Below are 25,070 nucleotides of genomic sequence, written 5' to 3'. Positions count from 1 at the left end.
TATAGAGGGTGGTACCCTCTATTTTTGGAGTTCTGAACTCGATACTTAATATCTTTACGGTTTTACTTGAGTTTTCGAAAATACTCTAAAAAATACCAGCTCAAAATACTTCAATACTCATAAAACAATTCAATTTGGAGTTCAATACTCAAAAAAAAATTGGAGTTCTGAACTTGGTACGGTTTCAATGAATTTTTCCAAAAGTACGGAAAAGAAATATAATGTACCTATGTGCTATTTTTGAAAAGATGGTTGAACGACCTTTAACATGAGGTATCACTCAATCCACCTTCCAATTAAAGATTTTGGGGGTTGTGCCTGCCCCCGCTGGAGGGTTGATGTAATATAGTTAAAAATTGATCTACAAAATGTCCCCCCCCATCCCCACAAATAAATTTGTTTTTGCATATTTTTAGATTTTCCATAGGGGCCAAATTATAGAGGATGGTACCTTTTAACATTGGCACACTCTATTACATTTTTATATCTTGATAAAGCATAATTAAAATGCCTTAGTTGTATTTTTCATAATTATTTATTCAAAAATTTTACATAATTGATAAACACATTTTATATATTTTTTACTTACAACCGCTTGAACATAAGTTTTCCTTCTCCCTTGCCACTCTTGTGAACCTGAAAAAAAAATTAAATATGATAATGTAAAGTTCTTAATCCAATTTTAAAGTACTAAGATTTTAAATACTTATGTATAAGTCACACGATGTTTAGAAGTAAAAGAGTGACCGAGAAAAAGATGAAGAAGAAGACTACTTAGCATCGGTCATTTTTAAGTAGTAAACTAAATTTGAACTTTTAAGTTGAACTAAATTTTTTTCAGAAAGAATTACTCGGATCACCAAAAGGGATGAAACTGTTTGAAAGATAATTTAATATGCTTTAATATGAGTATACATTTATGAAAATTTATTTCGACTTCTTATGTTTAACATTGTAAAATGCATCAATCAAATTAACTTTTTTTATTGCTAACACAAAAAAATAAAAAATTTAACAATTAATATTTTAATAATGGGAACGGCCTCCTCTTGCATTAATAACTTCTCTCATGCGATAAGCCGTACATCTAATCAAGTTCGCTATTGTTTCTTGTGGGATGTTAAGCCACTCTTCTTCTACTGCAACAATTAGCTCTGGGATTGAGTTTAGGGTATGAAATTTATCTCGAATTCTTTGTTTTAACTCATCCTATAAAATGTTCTATGGTATTGAAGTCTGGACTGCATGCTGGCTATTCTGTGACCCGAAAACCGACTTCGGTAATGTAATCTTGCATGATTCTTCAGGTATGCGGCCTTGCATTGCTACTGCCTAAAAACAAACTCATCTCATATAAATATAGTCAACGTAAGGTACCACATGCATTGCTAAAATATCCTCGATGTATCTAGCACCCGCTAAACCTCCTCGCTTATGAAGACGGTCACGCTAACGAATCAAAATTGCACCCCAGATCATGCAGGAACCTCCCCCATAACGACTACGCTTTTCAATGCAGCATTTTGCAAATCGCTCTCTTCGTCTTCAGTACGCTTTCCTTCTTCGGTCGCTACCATAGAGGCATTCTGGTCTTATTTGAGAACAGAACAGATCCCCTTGTTCCACCGTCCAGTTCAGATGATTTTGTGTAACGCAGGCGTGCTTGACGATGAGCTGCAGTTAGTTTTGACCAATCGTAGATACTCTAGGAGTCAGATTATTTTCCTCCAGTCTTCGTCTTACTTTCCACTGACTAATAACCACTCCTCTTACTTCACGGAGCTGTTGTCGCACTTAGACCACATTAAAGTGACGATTTCTTAATATTGTTGACACAATAAAGTGATCATTACGAGCAGTTGAAGATCGCTTTCTATTTGTTCCAGGACATATACGAAAGGGTCCAGTCTTCTCATAACAAAACTTAATGAAATTTTAATAATTTTTGAAGTACAGTGGAACCCCGATAAGTCGACCCCCGATAACCCGGAAGTCCGGCTAACCCGGACCAATTTTCATCAGACAAACATTTTAACAATAAAAATGTATGTAATATAATATTTGAGAGATAATGTGTATTTGTGTAATTTGAACTATACGATAGTAAAAATGACTCATGGCACAGCGGTAGAGCGACGTGCATTGTCTCGTATTATCGGAAACAACAGGCACCTGTATTCCTTTATTTATTTCAAACTGTCTTAGCATTGTTCAAAAGAGACTAAAATACTATTTACAAAATTCTTTTTTAAACAATGGGCTTAGTCTCAACTGTTCTTAAAAATAACATAACATTGTTCCGATTGCGACCGTATTGTGTGTAGTACAGTCGTATTTTTCTCTTCCGTTCTGTAATTGTGCTTCAGATAGATTTGTGTTTGCGTGTTTTTTGTCTACGCATGAGTTTTTTTACCAAGAAATGAACAATAATCTATACTCTATACAACTATACGTAATTTAGATAAGTAGTGTGCATATATATATTTCATGTTATTTCAATTATAATGGAGTTTATCTGTAAGTATACCGTATTTTATTAATTTTTATCATATTTTCCGACTAACCCGGATTTTCGAGAACCCGAATCGGCCGCGGTCCCGATTAATCCGAGTTATTGAGGTTTCACTATATAGAAGAAACTTAATAGAATTAACAAAAATATTTTATTACTCGCTACACGGTGTTTAAACTTTGGCAAAAACTTATTTTATGTATGTACAGTATGTACACATCGGTGCATTAGGCGTCAAGACTCTTCCAATAGGGATCTATGGAGGAGCATCACCGAGCCGCAAGCACATATCTCATGAACATCAGCATATTCCAGTCTAAGCATCAGGTTTATATTAGAATTTTAAACTGATGGGTTAGCCTTTCTTACTTTTCTGTTCACAGGGCCAGGAATTGGACTCACGTCAACTAGAACACCTAGCATCGAAGCGAAGTGAGGTCGATCGCGTGGCTATCCGACCGACAAAACTTATTTTATAAGAAATATATAAAGTATCCCGCACAAACCTTATGGAAATTAGGTCCCAGTGGATTTTGTTAATACTTTGGGAAAATACTCTCTGAAGCATCCTGATAAAAACTTCTCATGGGCACAAATCAATCGTATGAAGTATTTTTAAGATATAGAGGGAGAAACTCGGAAAATTATAAGATTTACAGGGTATTCCAATTCCCTGAGTTACTGGTTATCTAGCAACATGTAGAAGTTTGGATCAAGGAAAAGTACTGGTAGTCTAGGATTTTTTCCTGGCTATCCAATGGCGACCTTTACTTTGACCTTGACCTTCAACGGACGTCATCTTCTAGAGTTTCGAGGGTTTTCGGCGTTAAAGTGATATAAACAGATTACTCATGGGTTTTTGGGATCGCTAAACACGAATATGCCACTAGAGCCGACTCGCGGAGCACCTGGTTTCTCGCTCTCCTGGCGTTTCGAAGGTCTTTGGCGCTACATTAATTCAAACGGATTAGTTATATCTTTTTGCGATTGCTGAACACGAATGCGTGATCAGCACAGACACAGGAGCAACTGGTGCCTAAGACAGGTCATCTTCTGGAGTTAAAACATAATAGTAATCTATTTGATTCCTCCATTTGATTTCTCCGAAACTCCAGAATATAACCAGTCTTAGGCATCAGGTGCTCCTGTGTCTGTGCTGATCACGTATTCGTGTTCAGCAACCCCAAAAACCTATAACTAATCCGTTTGCATTAATGTAGTACCAAAGACCCTCGAAACTCCAGGAGCCCCTTTCACTGACCTTGGAAACCAGGTGCTCCGGGAGTCGGTTCTGGTGGCATATTCGTGTGTAGCGATCTCAAAAAACCCTCCAGTAATTCATTTGCTTCAATTAAACGCCGAAAACCATCGAAACTCTAGAAGATCACGTCCCTTGCAGTGGCCCTGGCCACCACGTCCTACGGAAGTCAATTCTGATGGCATATTCGTATTTAGCGATCCCAAAAACCCATGAGTAATCTGTTTATATCAATTATTGCCGAAAACCCTCGAAACTCTAGAAGATGACGGTTAAGGTCAAAGTAAAGGTCGCCATTGGATAGTCAGGAAAAAATCCTAGACTACCAGTACTTTTCCTTGCTCCAAACTTCTACACGTTGCCAGATAACCAGTAACTCAGGGAATTGGAATACCCAGAAAATCTTATAATTTTCCAAGTTTGTTCCTCTATATCTTGAAAATCCTTCATACGATTGAGTTGTGCCCATGAGAACTTTTTATCAGGATGCTTCAAAGAGTATTTTCAGAAAGTATGAACGAAATCCACTGGGACCTAATTTCCATAAGATTTGTGCGGGGTACTTTATTGAAAATATGCAGTGGTACTTACAATTACTAATCCATCTTTTGAAAAAGTGTATATCCTTGTTATTGGTGTAGTTCGATCATCTTTAATACTTGTTATCTTGAGGACGTTTCCGTCAAGTGTGGCCAAATTCTAAAAACATTTTTTTTGTTTAAAACCTGTTATGTATTAGAGGACTTACATAAAGATATAAGAAAAGTACTTATTTCGAGCTAATGGTACAAAAGTTTTGAAATTATATAAATTCATGAAAATACATTGGTAAGTTAAAAAACCGTTCTCAACTTAACAATTTCTAGATAATTCGCACCTTTATCGTAAAAGTTGTTACAAATAGATCCATAATAAAACAAAAGTGAAAGATGTATCAACACAAGTAGCAAAGCAAATGGAAGTTCGCCGAACATCCTACGGCAGAAGGATGAAAGATGGAGTGAGACGATTATACATTGGAGACCGTCGAACCACAAACGAAAAAGGTGAAGGCCACAGATGCGATGGTCAGATGAACCGAAGAAACACACTGGGTCAAAATGGATGCAAATTGTCCAAGATAGAGAGGCATGGAAGAAGGAAGAGGAGGCCTATATCCAAGGATGGACATTTAGGTAGATAGATCGTAAAAGTTATGTTCACTATGAGTGGGAATTTTCACTCGACCTAAGAGGCCTTTTGTGGCTTATCCTTAGATGACAATATCCCTAGAATATAACAGTATATTATGGCTTTATATCAATACATTTGTATAAGGTAAGGTAAAGTTTTCAATCCTAATAGCAACATTAATAATATTGAAAGATAATAAAAATATTACTACAACATTTTTAAATTAAAAACTTATTGGTCCATTTCCCTGGTGACACCTCCAAAGCTTCTACAATATGCAAGTCAGATGGATGCTGCAGTGAAGACAAAGGGAAGGAATTCTACACTATGCAATTCACAACCCCCGTCTGCAGCTTGGTAAAGTTCCAACGGAAAATGGAACTAGTTACTCTATAGGAGTAATACTAATATGAAATAAATAAAAATGTATACCATTTTTATTCAGTTGCAATGCTGAGGCAAAATAATCTTATTTTTCACTTAGAATACGGAGCACAGTCCAGCACTCTGAATCGACGATTTTCGACTCTTATTGGAATAAGAGTCCAATAAGAGTCGAAAATCGTCGATTAAGAGTACTGGACTGCGCTCCGTATTCTAAGTAAAAAATAAGATTGTTTTGCCTTCGCATTGCAACTGAATAAAAATGGTATACATTTTTATTTATTACATTTCTATAAGTTATTGAACCGTATCCTATCCAACCCTGGGCAGTTGCACAGAACGTGTTTCATCGTCTCATCATTATATATATATATATATATATATATATATATATATATATATATATATATAATCGGTTCATAACGTTCTACGACGTCTTCCGATTCCCAATCGCCATTGCTCTCGATCGTAGCACATGTCTTCGTTCAAGCCTCTTTCTCCGATTTCCCTATGGATTCCTTCTATCCAGCTTTTCCTAGGTCTCATCATTAGCCTGATAGAATCTGCAATTCGCACTTTATGTCAGTCTAATTTTATTCATGTGCCCCTTGGGGCGACAGTGTTCTGTTAGGGGACCTTCGAAGGTTCATGTAAAAAAGCCTTCGAATATTTGAGATCCAATTGTTCGTATAAATGGTTACGTTTCATCCGTTCCGCCCAGTCCAATATTGTGTTGTAGACTGTGCTTCTTTCTATATCAACGACACGTTTTGGGCATATGACCTTTATTGTGTCATATTGTGTCGGGTAACCTGCGGTTCGGTTTGCTCTGTTCACTTAATCTTCCACTTCTGTTTCGAATTGTCAAGGAAAATACACAAGGGGGCAAAATTCAACATTTAAGAAAGAACATTAAATACAAACTAATCAAAATATTACAGGCGCTTATACGGGTATACGCGCAAAATTTTCAATGTAATTTAAATGTATTCTTTTTTTTTTCAAATCCTGAGAAAACTAATTAGTATTTTTGAAAAATTTAAACGCAGAATGAAAGATTACATTATTACCGAGGGCCGAAAGTCCCTTAGAATGACCAAAAAGTTTCTTTTGAATGAGATATTTGAAATTAAAATTCACACTAAATTTTTTCTTTTTTTCCACCACTGTAACTTATTAAAATAAACATTATAGAAGTTTTCAGAGACTTTCGGCACTCGGCAATAACGTAGGGTTTCATTCTGCGTTTTTCAAAATTTTTCAAAAATAATTATTAGTTTTCTCGCGATTCGAAAAAAATGAATACATTTAAAAAACATTGAACATTTTGACAGGCGGCATTTTGCGCCTATGCCCTTAAATAATGCAGGCTAGATTATAGGTAGGTTTACAGAATAATTATACAAAATATACTTTCAGGCAACAACCACTGTCAAACTACAGACTAACAGTAATCGCATAAAAATAGAATGGGGTGTTATATAAGGAGAGCCAATGTCACCTAAACCATTTAATACGGTCCTAGAACATGTTTTTAAGAATTTGGATTGGATGACAAGCGGAATAAAAATAGATGGAAAATATCTAAATATGTTAACTATAACATCTCGAAAACAAAAAGAATGACAAATTTGGTATCCAATCAGATCATCAGTATTGGTGGGAAAGAAATAGAACTCGTAGATAGATATAAATACATGAGCCATAAAATTAAGATTGGTAGGAGTAATCAGACTTGTTGAAACTTTATTATATAATCCAAATTCTAATCTTTGCTTTATTACGCCCCTAAAATTATGTCACATTTAATACACGATTTTGGCCTTTTTAAAAATCTATCCCAAAAAATGAGTGACAATTCCAAAAATAAAATATTTGTCAATGTTCCATATATTTCAAAAACAATAGCTTTTTCAATTATAATAGTTCATAATTAAGTCCAAATTAATATTTGGGACTTTTTTGTACAATATTAATTCTCGATATGTCTGGCGTAAAAGCTAAACTTAGCTTTAGTAAGTGTAGTCTTTTTAAATAAACCAATTAGGAAAAAGAAGTAATTTATTCTACAACCAAGAGACGGAGAAAACGGTTTGGGAATTAATACCAAAGCGATACTTCTTCATTTGGCCTATATCGAGCCGGATTTTTGACCAGCATAAAACTTATGGAAAGTTCTTCAAGATTATTTGCCGACGCAACAACAAAAGGATATACTGGGTGAGATAAGTCCATTTATATACCCTTTGTTTCATTATTCTATTTGGCTATCAGTTATTCAAAGACATTAAAATCAATAAATTCTGTGATTCAAAGACATTTTCGTGTTCCAATATCTTTAATAAAAATGGATGAGTTCAAAAAATATAGAAAAATTGCTAAGTCTTCTCTTACTCGTATGTCTAACTGGTTTATAGCCAAAAAAGACGTAGAATTAGATGTTACCCAGTTCGAGACGCGATTAAGTAGACTTCATTTAATATTTCATGATTATGAAAAAGCACAAAATGAAATCGAATTCCTTGCATCAAATACAGGCAAAGAAGAAAAAGATAGAGAGTTTACAGAAAATCAATATTTCAAACTAGTAAGCGATTTGACCGCTTGTGTTAATAAATTGAAAGCTGCACCTTCTCAAATAACATCTAGTTCATCCAGTGAGGGTTCTTGTAGTGCTCCAATAGCAGTTCGTCTTCCGGATATAAAAATTTCACAATTCTCAGGTCATATTAGAGACTTTCAATCGTTCATCGAGCTCTTCGATGCGCTCATAGTGAAAAATGAGACATTAACAGATGTCCAAAAACTTGTGTACTTGAAGAGTTATTTAAAAGGTGAAAGCCTTCAACTTATAGATTCATTACCGATAATTAATGAAAATTTTGTAATCGCGCTAAATATTTTAAAGAAGAAATACGAAAACAAATTCGCCATAATAAATTCTTATTTGCAAGCAATTTTTGATTGTAATAATATTTCTAAATGTAAGTCAGACACATTAAGAGAATTAATCACTACAATTCAAAAGAATATTTTGTCACTAAAAAATTTGAATTTAACTTCCGAAAATTTATTTGACTTAACACTTATATTCATTCTAAAAAAGAAGTTAGATTTTCAATCGGCTAAGGCATATGAATCTGAGAGGAATCACGATGAAATACCTACTTTAAATAATTTCTTAAAATTCTTAGAAAAACGTGCAGTAATTCTGGAAAATGTTGAAATTTCTAGTCCTAAAACTACCAGAAAAAATTTCTCATCTCATTCGATAATGCATGAGGCAACTTCAAATCGCCAATTTCAATTAATTTGTGTCTACTGTAACAAGGAGGGCCATAAAATTTACACTTGCTCTGAGTTTAAAGATATATCTCATTCCGCCAAATTGCAATTTATTAGGGCAAAGAATTTATGTATAAATTGTTTTGGTAAACACAATTTGAAAGAGTGTAAATCCTCTAAAAAATGTTCTTTTTGCTCCAAGTCACACAATTCGTTAATGCACATAAAAATCGGCGAAAATCAACATTCTCCTCCAATGACTAGTAGTAAGCGTCATTCACATTCTCTATATAATAATGGTTCAAATTCTCAACCTAATAGCTACGCAGGTAACCATAGCTCTCTAATCTCATCTAATAGTTCTTATTTAGATAATACTGCTCATGTTCAAAATGGTAATAATTCATCTTCTCATCTCGATAGTAATTCAAATCTTCAAACCCGTTCTTTGGATATCCAACCAGTACAGGAAAATTCAGGAATAACAAATTTTCAAGGTCCTTCGAGAAATTTTACGGAAAATAACCCTACCGCAAATAATCATTCAGCGAATCACTCTGTTCAGTCAGTAAAAAATAGTCATATTCTTCTGGGTACTGCAAAAGTAACCTTACTTGGTAAAAACGCTAATTTCTGCATAGCGAAAATTCTTTTGGACACAGGATCCCAAAATTCATTTATCGTAGAGAAGCTTGTGAACAAGTTACAATTAGATACGTATAACAAGTCAGTACATATATCAGGAATAGGAGGGAGTGGCTCGACTTGTACTAAAATGTCAGATATAACCATATTTTCCAATTATGATCGTCGAAGAAGTTTTCATTTTTCAGTAGTTGTATTACCCGAGATTACTTGTGCTCTCCCTCAATCAAAAATACTAGTGAAAAAAATTAAATATTCCGGAACAATTCTTTCTAGCAGACGACGAATTTTTTAAGCCTTCTGAAATTGACATTCTAATTGGTTTGGATCTTTATTACGATATTATTTTACCTAACTTCGTCAGATTTGGCAAAAATCTTCCAGTCTTACAAGAGTCTCACTTAGGTTTCGTGGTAGCTGGTACAGTTCCTGATCATTTTACTGTATCCAATATATCTGTTACAGACAGTAGTTCAGAAGTTTTAACTGAATCTAATTCACTTCTTTCCACATTACAATTAGACAGCCGTTTGAAGAAATTCTGGGAAATCGAGAAAATTCCCAATAAATTCTATCTTTCAGAAGCTGATGAGGCATCTGAAAACCTATTCCGTTCTACAACCAAAATTTTACAAAATGGTAGATTTCAAGTAAGTTTGCCGCTAAAATCACCTTCAGAAAATCTAAAGTTAGGAAATTCTTATTACATGGCCAGAAAGCGTTTCATTTCTTTAGAAAATAAATTTAAAACTAATTGCAACTTTTATCAAGACTATAAAAAAGTTATTGATGAATTAATTGAACTTAAACATGCTCATTATGTACCCCTAACTCTGCTAAATGCCAAATCTGAAAATAAATATTTTATTCCGCACTTAGGTGTAGTTAGAGAATCCAGTTTAACAACGCGTTTGCGCGTTGTCATGGACGCCAGCGCCAAAAGTTCCTCAGGGTATTCCTTAAACGACGTGTGTTTAAAGGGATATCAGGTCCAGCCAGAATTGTATGACATTCTATGTAGATTTAGACTTTTTCCTTTTGTATTCACGGTAGATATTAAAAAAATGTTCCGACAGGTCCTCGTGAACCCGGAACAAACTTTTCTTCAAAACATTTTATGGCGAGAAAACCCTGATGAAGACTTTAAATGTATCCAACTCGATGTTGTAGTTTTTGGAACCAATTCAGCCCCGTTCTTGGCAACAAGGGTTCTTAAAGAAATTGCTTGTCTAAACTTTTTAGAATTTCCTCTTGCGTCTGATGCAATTCTGAATCAATTCTATATGGACGATGGCCTTTGTGGTTCATATAATCACAACGAACTTTTCAATTTATACTCTCAATTAAATACCATCTTAAATAAGCATGGGTTTGAGTTGCATAAATATTGTTCAAATAGTGATTATTTTCTTAAAAATATTTCCAAAGACATTTCGGAAAATCAAAAAGCTGATTATGACATAAACATAGATGAAGTCCCAAGTAAAGTTCTTGGGCTAAAGTGGAGTACAGCAGAAGATACTCTTGGTATTTCCGTGCCTCAAGAAATCGTGCACGGTCCAGTTACCAAAAGAAAAATACTTTCTATCTTAGCTCAATGTTATGATCCGTTAGGCTTGATAAATCCTGTTATAGTAAAAGGTAAGATACTGATGCAAAAATTATGGTTCAAAAAGTTTCACTGGGACACCGTAATAAACGACGCTTGCATTCTTAAAGATTGGCACAATTTTATTGAACATATCCCCTTGCTTTCACAACAAAAAATAGCTAGACAATATTTTCGTCCGAAAACTATTAGCAAAATAGAAATTCATGGCTTTTCTGATGCAAGCATAGAGGCTTATGGTGCTTGCATTTATTTTCGAGTTCTTTATTCTGACAATGATATTTCTTCTTCTTTAGTATCTTCAAAATCTGGAGTCGCCCCACTTAAATCAATTACCATTCCAAGGTTAGAACTTTGCGCTATGCTCTTGCTGGCGAAACTTGTAAACAAAATTCTACAAGTCTTCGAAAATAAATTAGAGTATGACTCAATAAATTTGTGGACCGATTCTCAGGTCGCTTTATGTTGGTGCAGGGCACACCCTAGTAAATGGTTAGTGTTCGTATCGCATAGAGTTGCTCAAATTCAAGAACTGACGCAAAATTGTCAGTGGCGATACGTTAAATCAGCTGAAAACAGTGCTGACATTCTATCACGCGGTTTATCAGCCAAAGAAATTCTGGACAGCAAGTTGTGGTGGTCCGGTCCTGCTTTTCTTCTTAATCATTCTTTAGAATTCTCTGATGAACCCCCAATAGCTGATCAGCTAATTACAGAGCACAGAAAAACTCGTTCCAATATACTCAAAAACGTCAACTCAAAACCTCCTTGGGAACAATTATTTCAAAAATTTTCTTCTTTTTCTCGATTACGTCGTACTATCGCATATATACTCAGATTTGTCAGTTGTTTAAAAGGAAACAAACAATCTGATTCCCTCACTGTTGAAGAATTGGACCAAGCTCTATATTTTATAGTTCGGCAAGTTCAGCTAACCAATTTTTCTAAAGAAATTTCCGAATTTTCTGCAAACCAGCAACTATCAAATAAACAATTATTATCTTTAAATCCATTTCTCGATGAATTATCAATGCTGAGGATCGGCGGATGGCTTTGTAACGCCTCCATTCCCTACCAAGAGAAACATCCCTTGCTTTTGCCACCCCATAATCATACGACCTCCCTCATACTAGAGTACGAACATAGACGGCTCGGGCATGCTGGTGCTCAAACCGTTCTGAGCAATATTCGTTTACGTTTTTGGCCCCTTAATGGGCTCAGAGAGATCAAAAAAATCATTCGAAATTGCAATATGTGTTTTCGATTCAATAATCAAGTCTGCCAACAGATTATGGCAAGTTTGCCCTCTGATCGTGTAAATGTTTCTAGACCATTTCAGAAAGTTGGAATTGATTTCGGAGGATTCTTTCAAATAAAATCCTCAAGGCTTCGTAAATCTCCACTCATAAAATCATACATTGCGGTTTTTGTTTGCATGGTCACCAAGGCAGTTCACAAAGAGCTAGTTCTTGGACTGTCTACTGACTCCTTTCTGAACGCTTTAAAACGGTTTGTCTCGAGAAGAGGAAATCCGTCAGTGATCTATAGTGACAACGCCACCAATTTTTTAGGTGCAAAAAATGTCCTACATGAGTTGTATCAATTTTTCAAAACTAATAATAATGTAAATATTATCTGTGACTTTCTTTCACAAAATGAGACCAAGTGGAAATTCATTCCACCTCGATCTCCGCATTGGGGTGGAATCTGGGAATCCGCCATCAAAAGCGCAAAATTTCATATCAAGAGATTGGTGGGTAATGCTTTGTTCACTTCAGAAGAGTTTAACACTATTCTTTGTCAAATCGAGGCAATACTAAATTCTCGGCCCTTAGGTCCAGTTTCTAATGACCCTACAGATTTAACCTGCCTTACACCGGGACACTTTCTGATAGGGTCTCGGGTCTCCTCTCACCGCTTATCCTGAAAAGGATCTTTCACATTTAAACGAACATAGACTTTCCACCTTCCAGCAGATTTCTAAAATTCAACAAGTTTTTTGGAAACGTTGGTCGGTTGATTACTTAAATCGCCTTCAGAACCGGCCTAAATGGGCTGAAGAATATTCTAACCTGCAAGTAAATAAACTAGTTTTACTCAAGGAAGATAATGTACCTCCAATGATGTGGCCGTTGGCGCGCATCATTGAAGTATATCCTGGTAAGGATGGCAAAGTCCGTGTGGTTAAGCTCCGTACGGCTTCCGGAGAGTTTATCCGATCCATTTCAAAGCTTTCTTTATTACCAAATCAAACTCAACCTTAAAACGACCAACATGCTTATTTCTAGTTTTGTTACATTCTTCCTAACACTTTGTTTTTTCTGTTTCTGTTACTGTGTAATTTAGTTGAAGCAGGGATGCTTCAACGCGGGGGAGAATGTTGAAACTTTATTATATAATCCAAATTCTAATCTTTGCTTTATTACGCCCCTAAAATTATGTCACATTTAATACACGATTTTGGCCTTCTTAAAAAATCTATCCCAAAAAATGAGTGACAATTCCAAAAATAAAATATTTGTCAATGTTCCATATATTTCAAAAACAATAGCTTTTTCAATTATAATAGTTCATAATTAAGTCCAAATTAATATTTGGGACTTTTTTGTACAATATTAATTCTCGATGTGTCTGGCGTAAAAGCTAAACTTAGCTTTAGTAAGTGTAGTCTTTTTAAATAAACCAATTAGGAAAAAGAAGTAATTTATTCTACAACCAAGAGACGGAGAAAACGGTTTGGGAATTAATACCAAAGCGATACTTCTTCAAGACTCATGAACTGAAGAGAAGAATCGGTCTTGAGTGGGCAGCATTTGGAAAACAGAAAAACTTTTAAAACTGATTTGCCCTCATGCCTACGGAGAAAGGTATTTGATTCGTGCGTCCTCCCACTCTTGACATAAGGAGCAGAAACACTTACCTTAACAAAAGCCTCGGCTACCAAACTGAGAGTCACACAGAGAAGAATGGAGCGGTCAATGTTAGGAATAACCATGCGAGACAGAATAAAAAACGAAGAGATCAAGAGAAGAACCAAGGTGACCAAAGGATAGCTAGACTAAAATGGAGATGGTCAGGACACATAGTAAGAATGACAGATGGGCGATGGACAAAGAGGTTATTGGAATGGAGACCACGGGAAGAAAAGAGGAGCGTCGGTCGACTAGCTACAAGATGGACCGAGGATTTAAGAAGACTAAATAAAAACTGGATGAGAGCGGCGCAAGATAGACCAGGTTGGAAAAAAGAGTAAGAAGCCTATGTTCAATAGTGGACTTTTGAGGCTGGATGATGATGATTAAATACATGAAAACTAAAGAAAAAATTCCTTTATGTCATAGCGGTTTAATATTGTGTATTTATTACTAGTCTAAATGCAACAAAGACAAAGTTACTTGTGGTTAGTAAACAAGACGTCGGCCCTATGCAACTAATTATCAATGATGAATCAATAACAAAAGTTAACCATTTTAAATACCTAGGATGTTGGATAAACGAGACACTAAATCCGGATGAAGAAATTAAAACTCGTATAGAAATTGCAAGAGGAGCATTTATGAAACTTAGATCTATTCTGAGCAACTCTCAGCTGAACTTACAACTAAGAATCAAGTTCCTAAAATGTTATGTGTATCCTGTATTACTATATGGATGTGAAACCTGGATCATGACGGTTAACATGATGAACAAATTAGAAGCCTTTGAGATGTGGTCGTATCGTAGAATGCTCAGAATATCTTGGGTTCAACGCATTTCAAACAGAGAAGTCTTAAACAGAGTAGGTCAAGGCGAAGGTGACTTAATGAAGATGATAAAAAAGAGAAAACTTGAATATGTGGGGCATATAATGAGAGGTAGCAGATACAGGATGCTGCAGTTAATACTCAATGGAAAGATCGACGGGAAAAGAGGAATTGGTCGAAAGAAATATTCATGGCTCCGAAACCTTCGTCAATGGACTGGCTTATCAGCAGATCAATTGTTACATGCCGCACAACATCGAGAACGATATCGGCAAATTGTTATGGAAGCTACCCACGCCTAAAAATTTGGGCACTGTACTTAAAGAAGAAGAAGATTACTAGTCTGGGCAGATTATCGGAGAATAGGCCATTTTTGGGAAAAGCTACTTACCAGCAATTTTACATATTACACGTGGAGAGAGATACAGCTTGCTCCAATTGATTATGAAGGGAAAGATTCAAGGAAAGAGAAGCATAGGGAGACGCAGAATATCGTGGCTGCGCAACCTGAGAGAGTGGTACGGATGTACATCAAATGAACTTTTTAGAGCCGTCGTTTCTAAAATACGAAGAGCTATGATGATTGCCGACCTCCGCCGCGGATATGGCACTTAAAGAAGAAGAAGAAGAAGAAGCAATTTTATTGCTGGAATTAATTAATAATATAGGTATGCGAAGTCCGCAGATAGTTTGCTACTTTTTTTATAAACAAAATGGCGCCTGAAAATCGTGTTTTTTCGATTTTTGCTGTATAACTCCAAAGATTTTAACTTTACACCAAAAACACCCAAATACAAATTCACCATAATTAAATTCTGCATAGAGACGTGTTTCTCTCGATTTACTTCGACGAAAATTTTCCCCGGAAAATGCGGGTTTTTCCAACAAAATCTTTAATTTGCTACTAAAATTTTAGATAAGTAATTGATTATCAATAATTAATAATTTGTGGTAGGCGATCAAAGTATGCTAAATGTGCACTCACTCGAGCGCTGTGGAGACCTATTGGGTTGTGATTATTAGGTCCTAAAACCAAAAAAAGTTAAGTAAAATTTTCCATTTTAGTGGGGACTTGCCATTTTTTAATTTAATTTTCCATTTCCAACAATCGTTTTTTCCGATTATGGCGTCATCTATTCATAATTCGAAAAATTGTTTCGAATAAAAGTTACTTATTTTTACGTAAAGAATCCAAATCTACAATAAAAATTTGGGGCTTCCATTTAAGATTCTAAAGTAACCCCCCACTCCACCTACTTGGGGGTCGTGTTTGGTATCATTCGATAGATTTTTCAAAAATACTGAACTGAATAAGTGTATTCTGCAGTTTTTTGATCTGATATTTATTTTGCGAAATATCGCGGTATTTGTATTTAAAATTTTAAAGTTACCCCCACCCCTCTCCGTGGTGGGTCATGTTTAGTATCATTCGATAGATTTTTGAAAAATATTGAAAACTTAGTTTTTAGTTTCTCGATCTGCCGTTTATTTTGCGAAATATTCGCTTTTGTTTTGTGAAAGTTTTTAACTCACCCATTTCCTTACGCCTCGCTCAAATTCTCAGATTTTTGAAATATACACTCGTTTGCATGTACTTAACTTACCTTATCTTAATCTGACAATTTCGAGTATTTTTAAGGATAGATTTTTTTCGGACCCCCTTTCACGAACTCCCCTGTGTTAAGAACCAATATATGGTAGAGGTACATCTGCAGGGTACCAGGTTTCTCCCCATATGATAATCTGACGCGCTCGAGTAACTGCAAAAATTCCCGCTTGGGCTCCCCTACCATTGGCAATATAAATTTTCGAATAGATTATAATTCCAGAAGCCGATGGAAATTGAATGAACAGTTTAGAAACAATTGAATTGGTAATTAAAAAATTACGGCCGCTATAATAACCACAATAATTATGATACATAAGAGTAACGAAAATGATTTTTGTATAAAAAGATACTGTACCTATCTAATGTACTTTACAGAATTGAAATTGGGCTATTTAAACGGCCTCAGGAATATTTTATAAAGGAATATTATAAATAATTTTTTGGCTTTTAAACAAATATACTATCTCGGGAAATATTAAATTAAATTAAATCATCAAAACGGTATTGGAAAAAAAGCGACAGGACGCTTCATTTAAAAGAAAATAGTTTAATTGTGATACGTGGCTCCTGAGATACAATCGGTCAAAGTTAACCGGCATTTACGGCAAAGATATAAACAATGGGATTATAATTTTTGAACCATCACCTTTTTATTTTAGTCCTCTTTCTCCACACCAATTTTCATATCTTTAAAATACTCTTAACATATATTATTATAATAAAATATATCGATATTACGAGTGAAAATTGCCAAAAATAGCAAAATTCCAATCAAAAATTAGGTTGGAGAAAATGTAATCTCAAAGTTCAAAATCGGTATACGTTAAAAATACGCATTTTCTCGGCTTCCCATGGAGCAATTTTCGTCATTCTTTTTGTGTTCCCAAGTAACTCGAGTAGAGCCATGTAACTAACGCATTATTAAATGTCAATGTTGCTTTTATTTTTGTTATAATACATTAATTTATTTATTATAACAACAATGTTTAATTTGTTTAAATAAAGATTGTTTAAATAATTATACAGCTTTCAAATGAGAATATTTGTGTTTTTAACGTTAAAAGGTACACTTGTTGTAAGTTTATTTAAAAAAGTGTACAAATGGAAAAAATATGTAGTTTTCTTTTCTGATACATAAATTAATCTATTATAACAAAACAAAAACAAGTTTGACATTTAATAATGCATTAGTTAGATAGCTCTACTCGACTTACTTGGGATAAAAAAAAGAGTGAAGAAAATTGCTCCATGGGAAGCCGAGAAAATGTATTTCTTTAACGAATACCGATTTTGAACTTTAAGATTACATTTCCTCCAACCTAATTTTTGATTGGAATTTTGCTATTTTTGGCAATATTCACTAGTAATATCGACAGTTTTTATTATAATAATATATGTTATGAGAATTTTAAAGATATGAAAATCGGTGTGGAGAAAGAGAACCGAAATAAAAAGGTGACGTTTGAAAATTATGATCCTATTGTTTAAATCTTTGTCGTAAATACCGGTCAAATTTGACCGGTTGTATCTCAGGAACCACTAATCACAATTAAAAGTTTTATCTTTCAAAAGAAGTGTCCTACCGCTTTTTTTCCAATACCGTTTTCATGATTTAATTTAATTTAATATTTCCCGATGCATCAACCTTTTAGTTAGATTGTATGAAAAAAAGGCAAGTTTAATTTCCAAAATACATCAACTGTTTTTAGCAGACTTGACAGAAAAATATTGGATAAAAAAGAAAACTCTAAATATGGTAGATTTATATTCAAAAATGACAATATATGATAAACAACTTTATAAATATGACATAAACCCAAATTATAATATTGACTTTAATAGTATGGAACAAGTTCAGGTATACTTTTTAAGGGACTATAGCAAGTTGCCTATATCTTTAAGAAAATTAGTGTTTATCTCCGACAGTTCACAAATGTTCAAAGATTATTGTATGCTATATACAGATGCATCAAAAAATATTGAAGGTGTGGGATGTGCCTATTGGGATAGCAGTAATAAAATTAGTAAAATGTTTAAACTAAATTCTATTATGAGTATATACACAGCTGAATTAATAGCGATAATGGAAGCACTAAAATATTTATCTAATATAAATCATTCAAAGTTTATAATTTTTAGTGACAGTAAAAGTTCTCTTAGTAAAATTAGTGCTATAAATCCTAAATCAAAAGTGAACTACATTGAATTATATATCATAAATAAAATTAAAGAACTTCAGCAACAAGGAAAGTCTGTTAAGTTGGCATGGGTTAAAAGCCACTGTGGAATAACTGGAAATGAAATGGTAGATGAATTGGCTAAAAACGCGGTGACACAAGGAGTATTAACCCATTATCTTTGTACGCCAAAAGATATTGAATCAAATTTATTCAAAGAGATTAAGAAAGAATGGAAAGAAAGGTATATTGATGAAAACGTAAATACAGGAAACCACTACAGATCAATCAGAAACTATATAACGGATAAACCTTGGTTTTCTAAAATGGAGTCGACAAAAGATATGATAAGAACCATATGCAGAATGAGATTTGACCACTGTCTTACTCCATCATATTTATTTAAAATTAATATAGCTGATAGTCCACAATGTATTTGTGGACAGTTGGGCAATCTACAACACAAAATTTTGACCTGTTCTCTTATCTCTAATAAAGTTAATATGTTTTTAAATTCACTGTATTCTTTGACTGATGTCCACCATCCCATTAATTTAAATTATTTATTAACATTAGAAAATAATGAGTTGGTATACCGACTATTGTATAAACATATTTTAGATATTAAGCTTAAATTGTAATTGTAAAATATAGAGTAAGTATTTCTTGTAAATTGTTATATGTTAAAAGAAAAAGAAAAGAAAAGAAAAGAAAAAAAAAAGAAAAGAAATATAAAAAAAAAATAATAAAATAAAAATAAAAAAAAATAAAAAAAAAATAAAAAAATAAAAAAAAAATAATAAAAAAAAAGAAAGAAAAAATATAAAAAAGATATATAAAAAAAAATAGAAAAAAAATATAATAATTAAAAAAAAATATAAAAAAAAATATGTAGATAAAAATGAATGACGAACTTGGACAGTCCATAGTAAAATAGCTTTCGAATGAAGTAGAGGGCTAAAGAAGAATGTTGCAGTTTTTGCTGTGGAACTCTGAGAACATCATTTGGAAAAAAATTAATAAAAATATATATATATAAAAAATTATTAAAAAAAAATACAAAAATAATTATTTATTAGTAGAATTGTTTGTTATATTAGTATTAGTTTTAGGATAAGATACGAAAAAATGACTAATAAAATAAAAAATAGTAAAATTGGCGAATGGATTTAGTGTCCGCAGTCATATAAACCCAAACAAACAACAACAAATATTTCCCGATATATTCTATTTGTTTATAAGCCAACAAATTGTTTATAATTTTAAAATATTCCTGAGGCCGCTTAAATAGTCCCAATTTCAATTCTGTAATATATATTAGATAGGTAAAATGTATTTTTATAAAAAATCATAGTTATTCTTAGGTATCTTAATTATTGTGGTTATTATAGCGACCGTAAGTTTTTAATTAACAATTCAATTGTTGCTAAACTGTTCATTTAATTTTCATCGGCTTCTGGAATTATAATTTATTCGAAAACTGCTTTTATATTACCAAGTTATTTGATTATTAATAAACAATTACTAATCTAAAATTTTAGTTGAAAATTAAAGATTTTGTTGGAAAAACCCGCATTTTCCGGGGAAAATTTTTGACGCAGTAAATTGGTAAAAACCCGTCTCTATGCTGAATTTAATTACGGTGAATTTTTATATAGGTGTTTTCGGTGTAAAGTTAAAATCTTTGGAGTTATAGAGCAAAAGTCGAAAAAAAAAACGATTTTCAGGCGCCATTTTGTTTATAAAAAAAGTAGCGCACTATCTGCGGACTTTGCATAAGTATATCATTAATATATACAATCATAAAATCCGATTCCAGCAATAAATTGCTGGTAAATAACTTTTCCTTGTATTTTGCTAATTAGCCCAGAGTATACTTAGTTACGAACCACTCATAATGGTATACTTTATGCCCGCGCTGGTATAAAAAAATTATTGCAATAGGAAACCACAAAGATCAAACAAGTACACATGCAGTACTATTTTCTGTCATCCATTGTTGAAATTTAGTGTTTTCCTTGTCGTACGTTTCTTTGGATATTTTCGCTAACAGATTCTCAGTCGCTTTTTTTGTTTTTTTTTAACTATTTCTTCAGAAATATCGAATTTATCTCGTATTCTGACTCTTTTTTGACAATGTCACCTAGAAAAGCTTTGCTTAAGTTAATAACAAATTGCTAACCAACATCACTTTCCTAGCAAAACGGTACTAAATACCTAGTGCGGGTGCGACACAATACTACTTAAACAATTTACCGGTATGACATAAAGTTTTGTATGCACCACGTGCATTATTAGATGTTTACACCCTCGGGGGACATATAAACTCTCGGGCCAGAGGCCCTCTAATTTATGAGCTTGTCGCCCTTAGGGTATAAACATCTATTTAATGCCCTTGATACATAAATAACTATATTGTGTTTTCTTACTTTAACTTTACGAGGTCCCATTTGCTCTTCATATTCTTGCCCTAAAATGATTTCAGTGGTTCTTGATTTGTCTGCATCACCTTCAACAATATGACTTTTGGTCAGTTTGTTACCTTCTAGTTTGAATTCCTCTATTCTTTTCTCATCTTTCATACGTTGCATGAAGTCTTCTGGTGCTCCTGTAATAGTATGTAAAATTTATTAGTATAAAAAAAAGGAATTCAACAAAAAATTTGGAGGAAACAGTAGCGATCAACAAGTAGCGAAAACGCGTTCCAAGATTGTGGCTGTAATTTTGAATATTTTTTCGAGATATTTGGCACACGTATTCGTAATATAATAAAGAATGGCGGTACAGAGCCCAATATGAAAAATATATTAATATGTGGAAATGACTCTGTAATTAAATACAATATTAAAAAAACGAGCCTGTACCGCCATTAAGAAGAACAAAAAAAGTACACTTTCTTGAAATAAACTTTTTTATCCGATGCCTAGATTTTGTGTCATTTTGGAACTACTAATGAAATAAAAAATTTTAGTAGTTCCAAAATGACACAAAATCTAGGCATCGGAAAAAAAGTTTATTTAAAGAAAGTGTGTTTTTTTGTTCTTCTTAATGGCGGTACAGGCTCGTTTTTTAATATTGTATTTAATTACAGAGTAATTTCCACATATTAATATATTTTTCAAATTGGGCTCTGTACCGCCATTCTTTATTATATTACGAATACGTGTGCCAAATATCTCGAAAAAATATTCAAAATTACAGCCGTAATCTTGGAACGCGTTTTCGCTACCTGTTGATCGCTACTGTTTCCTCTTAATATTGTTAGTTTAGAAAAATAATTGGGTATAGGAAAAACAAAAATAAGTGAAGAAACAGCCGGGAAGACTAAAAAAGACAAGTTTGTTACTATAACGGTAGAACTTATGTAGTTTAAACATGGAACATTGAGGCATCAATAATTGAAGATGAGTTCACTGCTTACGAAGGTAGGAGCAAAATATTTTTGCAATTCTATTTAAATGCATTCATTTTTTTCGAATGCTGAGAAAACTAAGCATGCTGAGAAAACTAAGCATAAAAACTAAGTATTTTTGAAAAATTTAAACGTGGAATGAAAGATTACATTATTACCGAGGGCCGAAAGGACATGAAAACTTCTATTATGTTTATTTTATTAAATTACAGGGGCGAAAAAAAAAACAGAAAATTTAGTGCGATTTTTAATTTCAAATATTTCATTCAAAAGAAACTTTTTGTTTATTCGAAGGGACTTTCGACCCTCGGTAATAAGGTAATCTTTCATTTTACGTTTAAATTTTTCAAAAATGTTTATTATTTTTCTCAGGTTTCGAAAAAAAATTAATTAATTTAAATAGTATTGGACCAAGATTTTGCGGCTACCCCCTTAACAATTATTAGACTTCAAAAGAAAAGAAAGATTATAGTCAGTGTTTTTCATTTCGATAAGGAGGTACCTATACTTTTAATGTTAATATCTATAAACAATTTTAATAGAAGATGCAAACAAAAAATATTTAAAGGAATACATTTTAGGTAAAATAAAAACTAGTTAATAAACAAATAAATATTTCAAAGGAAAACCCATATTTTGAAAGAAAATCAATCAAGGCAGAAACAAATATAACAACAAACGAAAAACCCATAGAACAAATATCACACTTTAACTTTTTATACGATGTGACATAATATGTTATGACGAAGGAGAATGCAAAAGGTTTTAACTTATGCTAGTAAAATGATTGTACGAAAATGAGAAAACCTAAGAATAAAATCAGTTGACATGAAATTTTAATGAAGAAAAAAGGAATCGTACTGAAAGACCAAATATCAGAAATGATATATCTGTTATAGTCAAAGCCCGAATTTCAGACACTCCAAGGTTTGACTAGGCAATCCTCAGGTCTGACTGACGGTCTTAGTCAAAGCCCGAAATAAATTATTACAGTTTCCACCTTTGACGTCAATCCTAGGAGAGACTAAGTTGGTCAGGCAAAGGTCGAAAATTTAATTTTATGAAAATGTCGTAATTTGTTAGATGCTATTAAAATGTCGTAATTTGTTAGATTAGGTTTAATAAAACGCCATTTTTTAATTTTAATGTTATTATTTTTATATTGTCGTAATTAAAATAAAAAAATAAGTGTTTATTCTCACATGTTGAAGCATTATGACATTTAGAGTTGCTCAATACGTTAGACCTTTTACACTGACATAATTTTGAAGAGTATTGCTTTTTCCTCCAAATTATTTAACATTAAATATTTAAAAATATTATTAAAATTTTACACAGAATAAAAATATTTTGAAGAAATTGATTCCATAGAATTGTATGAGTTTAGAATACACTCCCAATATTTCTAATAATTCTTCTTTTTTTAATGAAACTTTATTTGAGCTGTTAATATTGTAAGGTAGGAAATTTTGTGTTTGTGTACGTTTCCTACTCTGAATCTGTCAAAATTCTTTCTTTCTTCTAAATTATTTCTTAAAATTCTTTCAAAATTCTTTTATCTTTCATACTCTGTTTGGCTAAAAGTAGGTATATGAATTTTATTTTAGTGCAAACAGATGGAATGGGAGAGTCATCGTCAACTGTGAAATAAGATATTGCAATCGGAGAAAAACTAAGAATCAAACGGAGCCCCTGGACCGTCGCGTCGTCACTAGGAGAGGAAGAAAATTGTGAAACAATTCAGATTAGTTCTTCAGATGTGGTTTGTTGTATTTGTCAAAAAGAGAGCTCTGACCCACATAATTTGTAATCAGGTGGTACATGTTGTGTGCGCTGACAGCACACTTGATGCAAACTATGAAGGTTTTGAAAGAAAAGTTACATGCATGCGTTGTTCACAGACAAAAAAGATTAAAATAAATAAAGAAAGGCGATTGAAGGTCTTCATGCTCAGGCTAATGCTGTGAAACAATTAAGTGAAAGAAATTTCCTTCAATTTCCTCAGCTTTGATAGAGTCAAAGAAGATGCTCGAAATATTTTGGGTATCATACAAGATAAAATAATTGACGGTTTATATAGAGTTGGTACGAAATACGGAACCATAAACACACTTTTTTTAAAGAAATCAAATAAAATAATGCAAAGGCAATTTTCTTAATTTCGAAGATGTTCCAGACGTTAAGCTGTTTCTAAGAGAAATTAGTACAGAAGATTCTAAATTTGTAGGACAAACTTTTATAAAATGCTACTGCAATAAGAAATGCTCTTCAAAATTATGTAAATGTAGAAGGTCTAACGCATTGTGCAACTCTAAATGCCACAATGCCTCAACATGTGAGAATAAACACTATTTTTTTTGAATATAATAGAATATTTTTATTACGACAATATAAAAATAATACACATTGAATTTAAAAAATGGTGTTTTTTAAACCTAATCTAACACATTACGACATTGTAATAGCTGATTGGGGTTTGACTAGTCAAACCCCGATTTCATAAAATTAAATTTCGACCTTTGCCTGACCAACTTAGTCTCTCCTAGGATTGACTAGTCAAAGGCCGAAACTGTAATTTATTTCGGGCTTTGACTAAGACGTCAGTCAGACCTGAGGATTGCCTAGTCAAACCTAGGAGTGCCTGAAATTCGGGCTTTGACTATAACCACCTATAACATATCGACTGAATTACTGAAAAATAATTCTACGCAATTGGCTTTGTGTAAAAAATGATTAAATTAATATAAGAATAAAATACTAATACAGATAAAATTTTACTAATAATTATGCACACTAAAAAATAATAATACGAAAATCATTACACAACGTTAAATTATTTCAAAAAGTAAATATGTACAAACCTTGGCTGATCATGAACTCTTTGAAGCCCTCTTCTCCAACATTAACGTATTTTCCATTGACGAGAGACATTTTTGTTAACAATTCTAGGGCGTTCCTCTTGATGCTAATAAGTTTCTTTGGTGTAATGACGCAACATAGGTCTCACTGCTTTAATTTATATATTTTAATAAAGGAATGTTATCAAAATTATTAATATTATAATAGTATGTACCTATCTCACATATTTGAGAAACCATTGTTTAGTTAGTTAATGCTTTAATGTTATCTTAAGACAGTAAAATAGGATGCACTTCTGAATAATGTACTTGTACTTGTACTTGTAATGTAATAAAAAAACGACAAGGATATGTACAAATTTTAGAATGATACTAGTTTTGTCGAAAAGTCAATATATAAAAAAA

General features: G+C 33.0%; 2 protein-coding genes across 3 annotated transcripts in view; one reads left to right on the top strand and one right to left on the bottom strand.

Annotated features, from left to right (window-relative positions):
• Positions 1 to 25,070, top strand: part of LOC114325888 (ankyrin repeat domain-containing protein 49) — a 210,604-nt gene that overhangs the window by 115,578 nt on the left and 69,956 nt on the right. The window lies entirely within an intron of this gene.
• On the bottom strand, positions 517 to 24,917 carry LOC126879149 (fatty acid binding protein 1-B.1-like). The gene is made up of 4 exons (XM_050642147.1): positions 24,669 to 24,917; positions 20,825 to 21,003; positions 4,362 to 4,469; positions 517 to 636 (listed from the first exon to the last, which is right to left on the bottom strand). Exons 1-4 carry the CDS (start codon positions 24,736 to 24,738, stop codon positions 586 to 588), a joined length of 408 nt encoding a protein of 135 aa, XP_050498104.1. The 5' UTR covers positions 24,739 to 24,917; the 3' UTR covers positions 517 to 585.

The sequence above is a fragment of the Diabrotica virgifera genome, chromosome 1, assembly GCF_917563875.1.
Source record: "Diabrotica virgifera virgifera chromosome 1, PGI_DIABVI_V3a".
NCBI lineage: Eukaryota > Metazoa > Arthropoda > Insecta > Coleoptera > Chrysomelidae > Diabrotica > Diabrotica virgifera.
The sequence above is the reverse complement of the archived record's forward strand: the minus strand, read 5'-3'. Positions and strand labels throughout refer to the sequence as shown.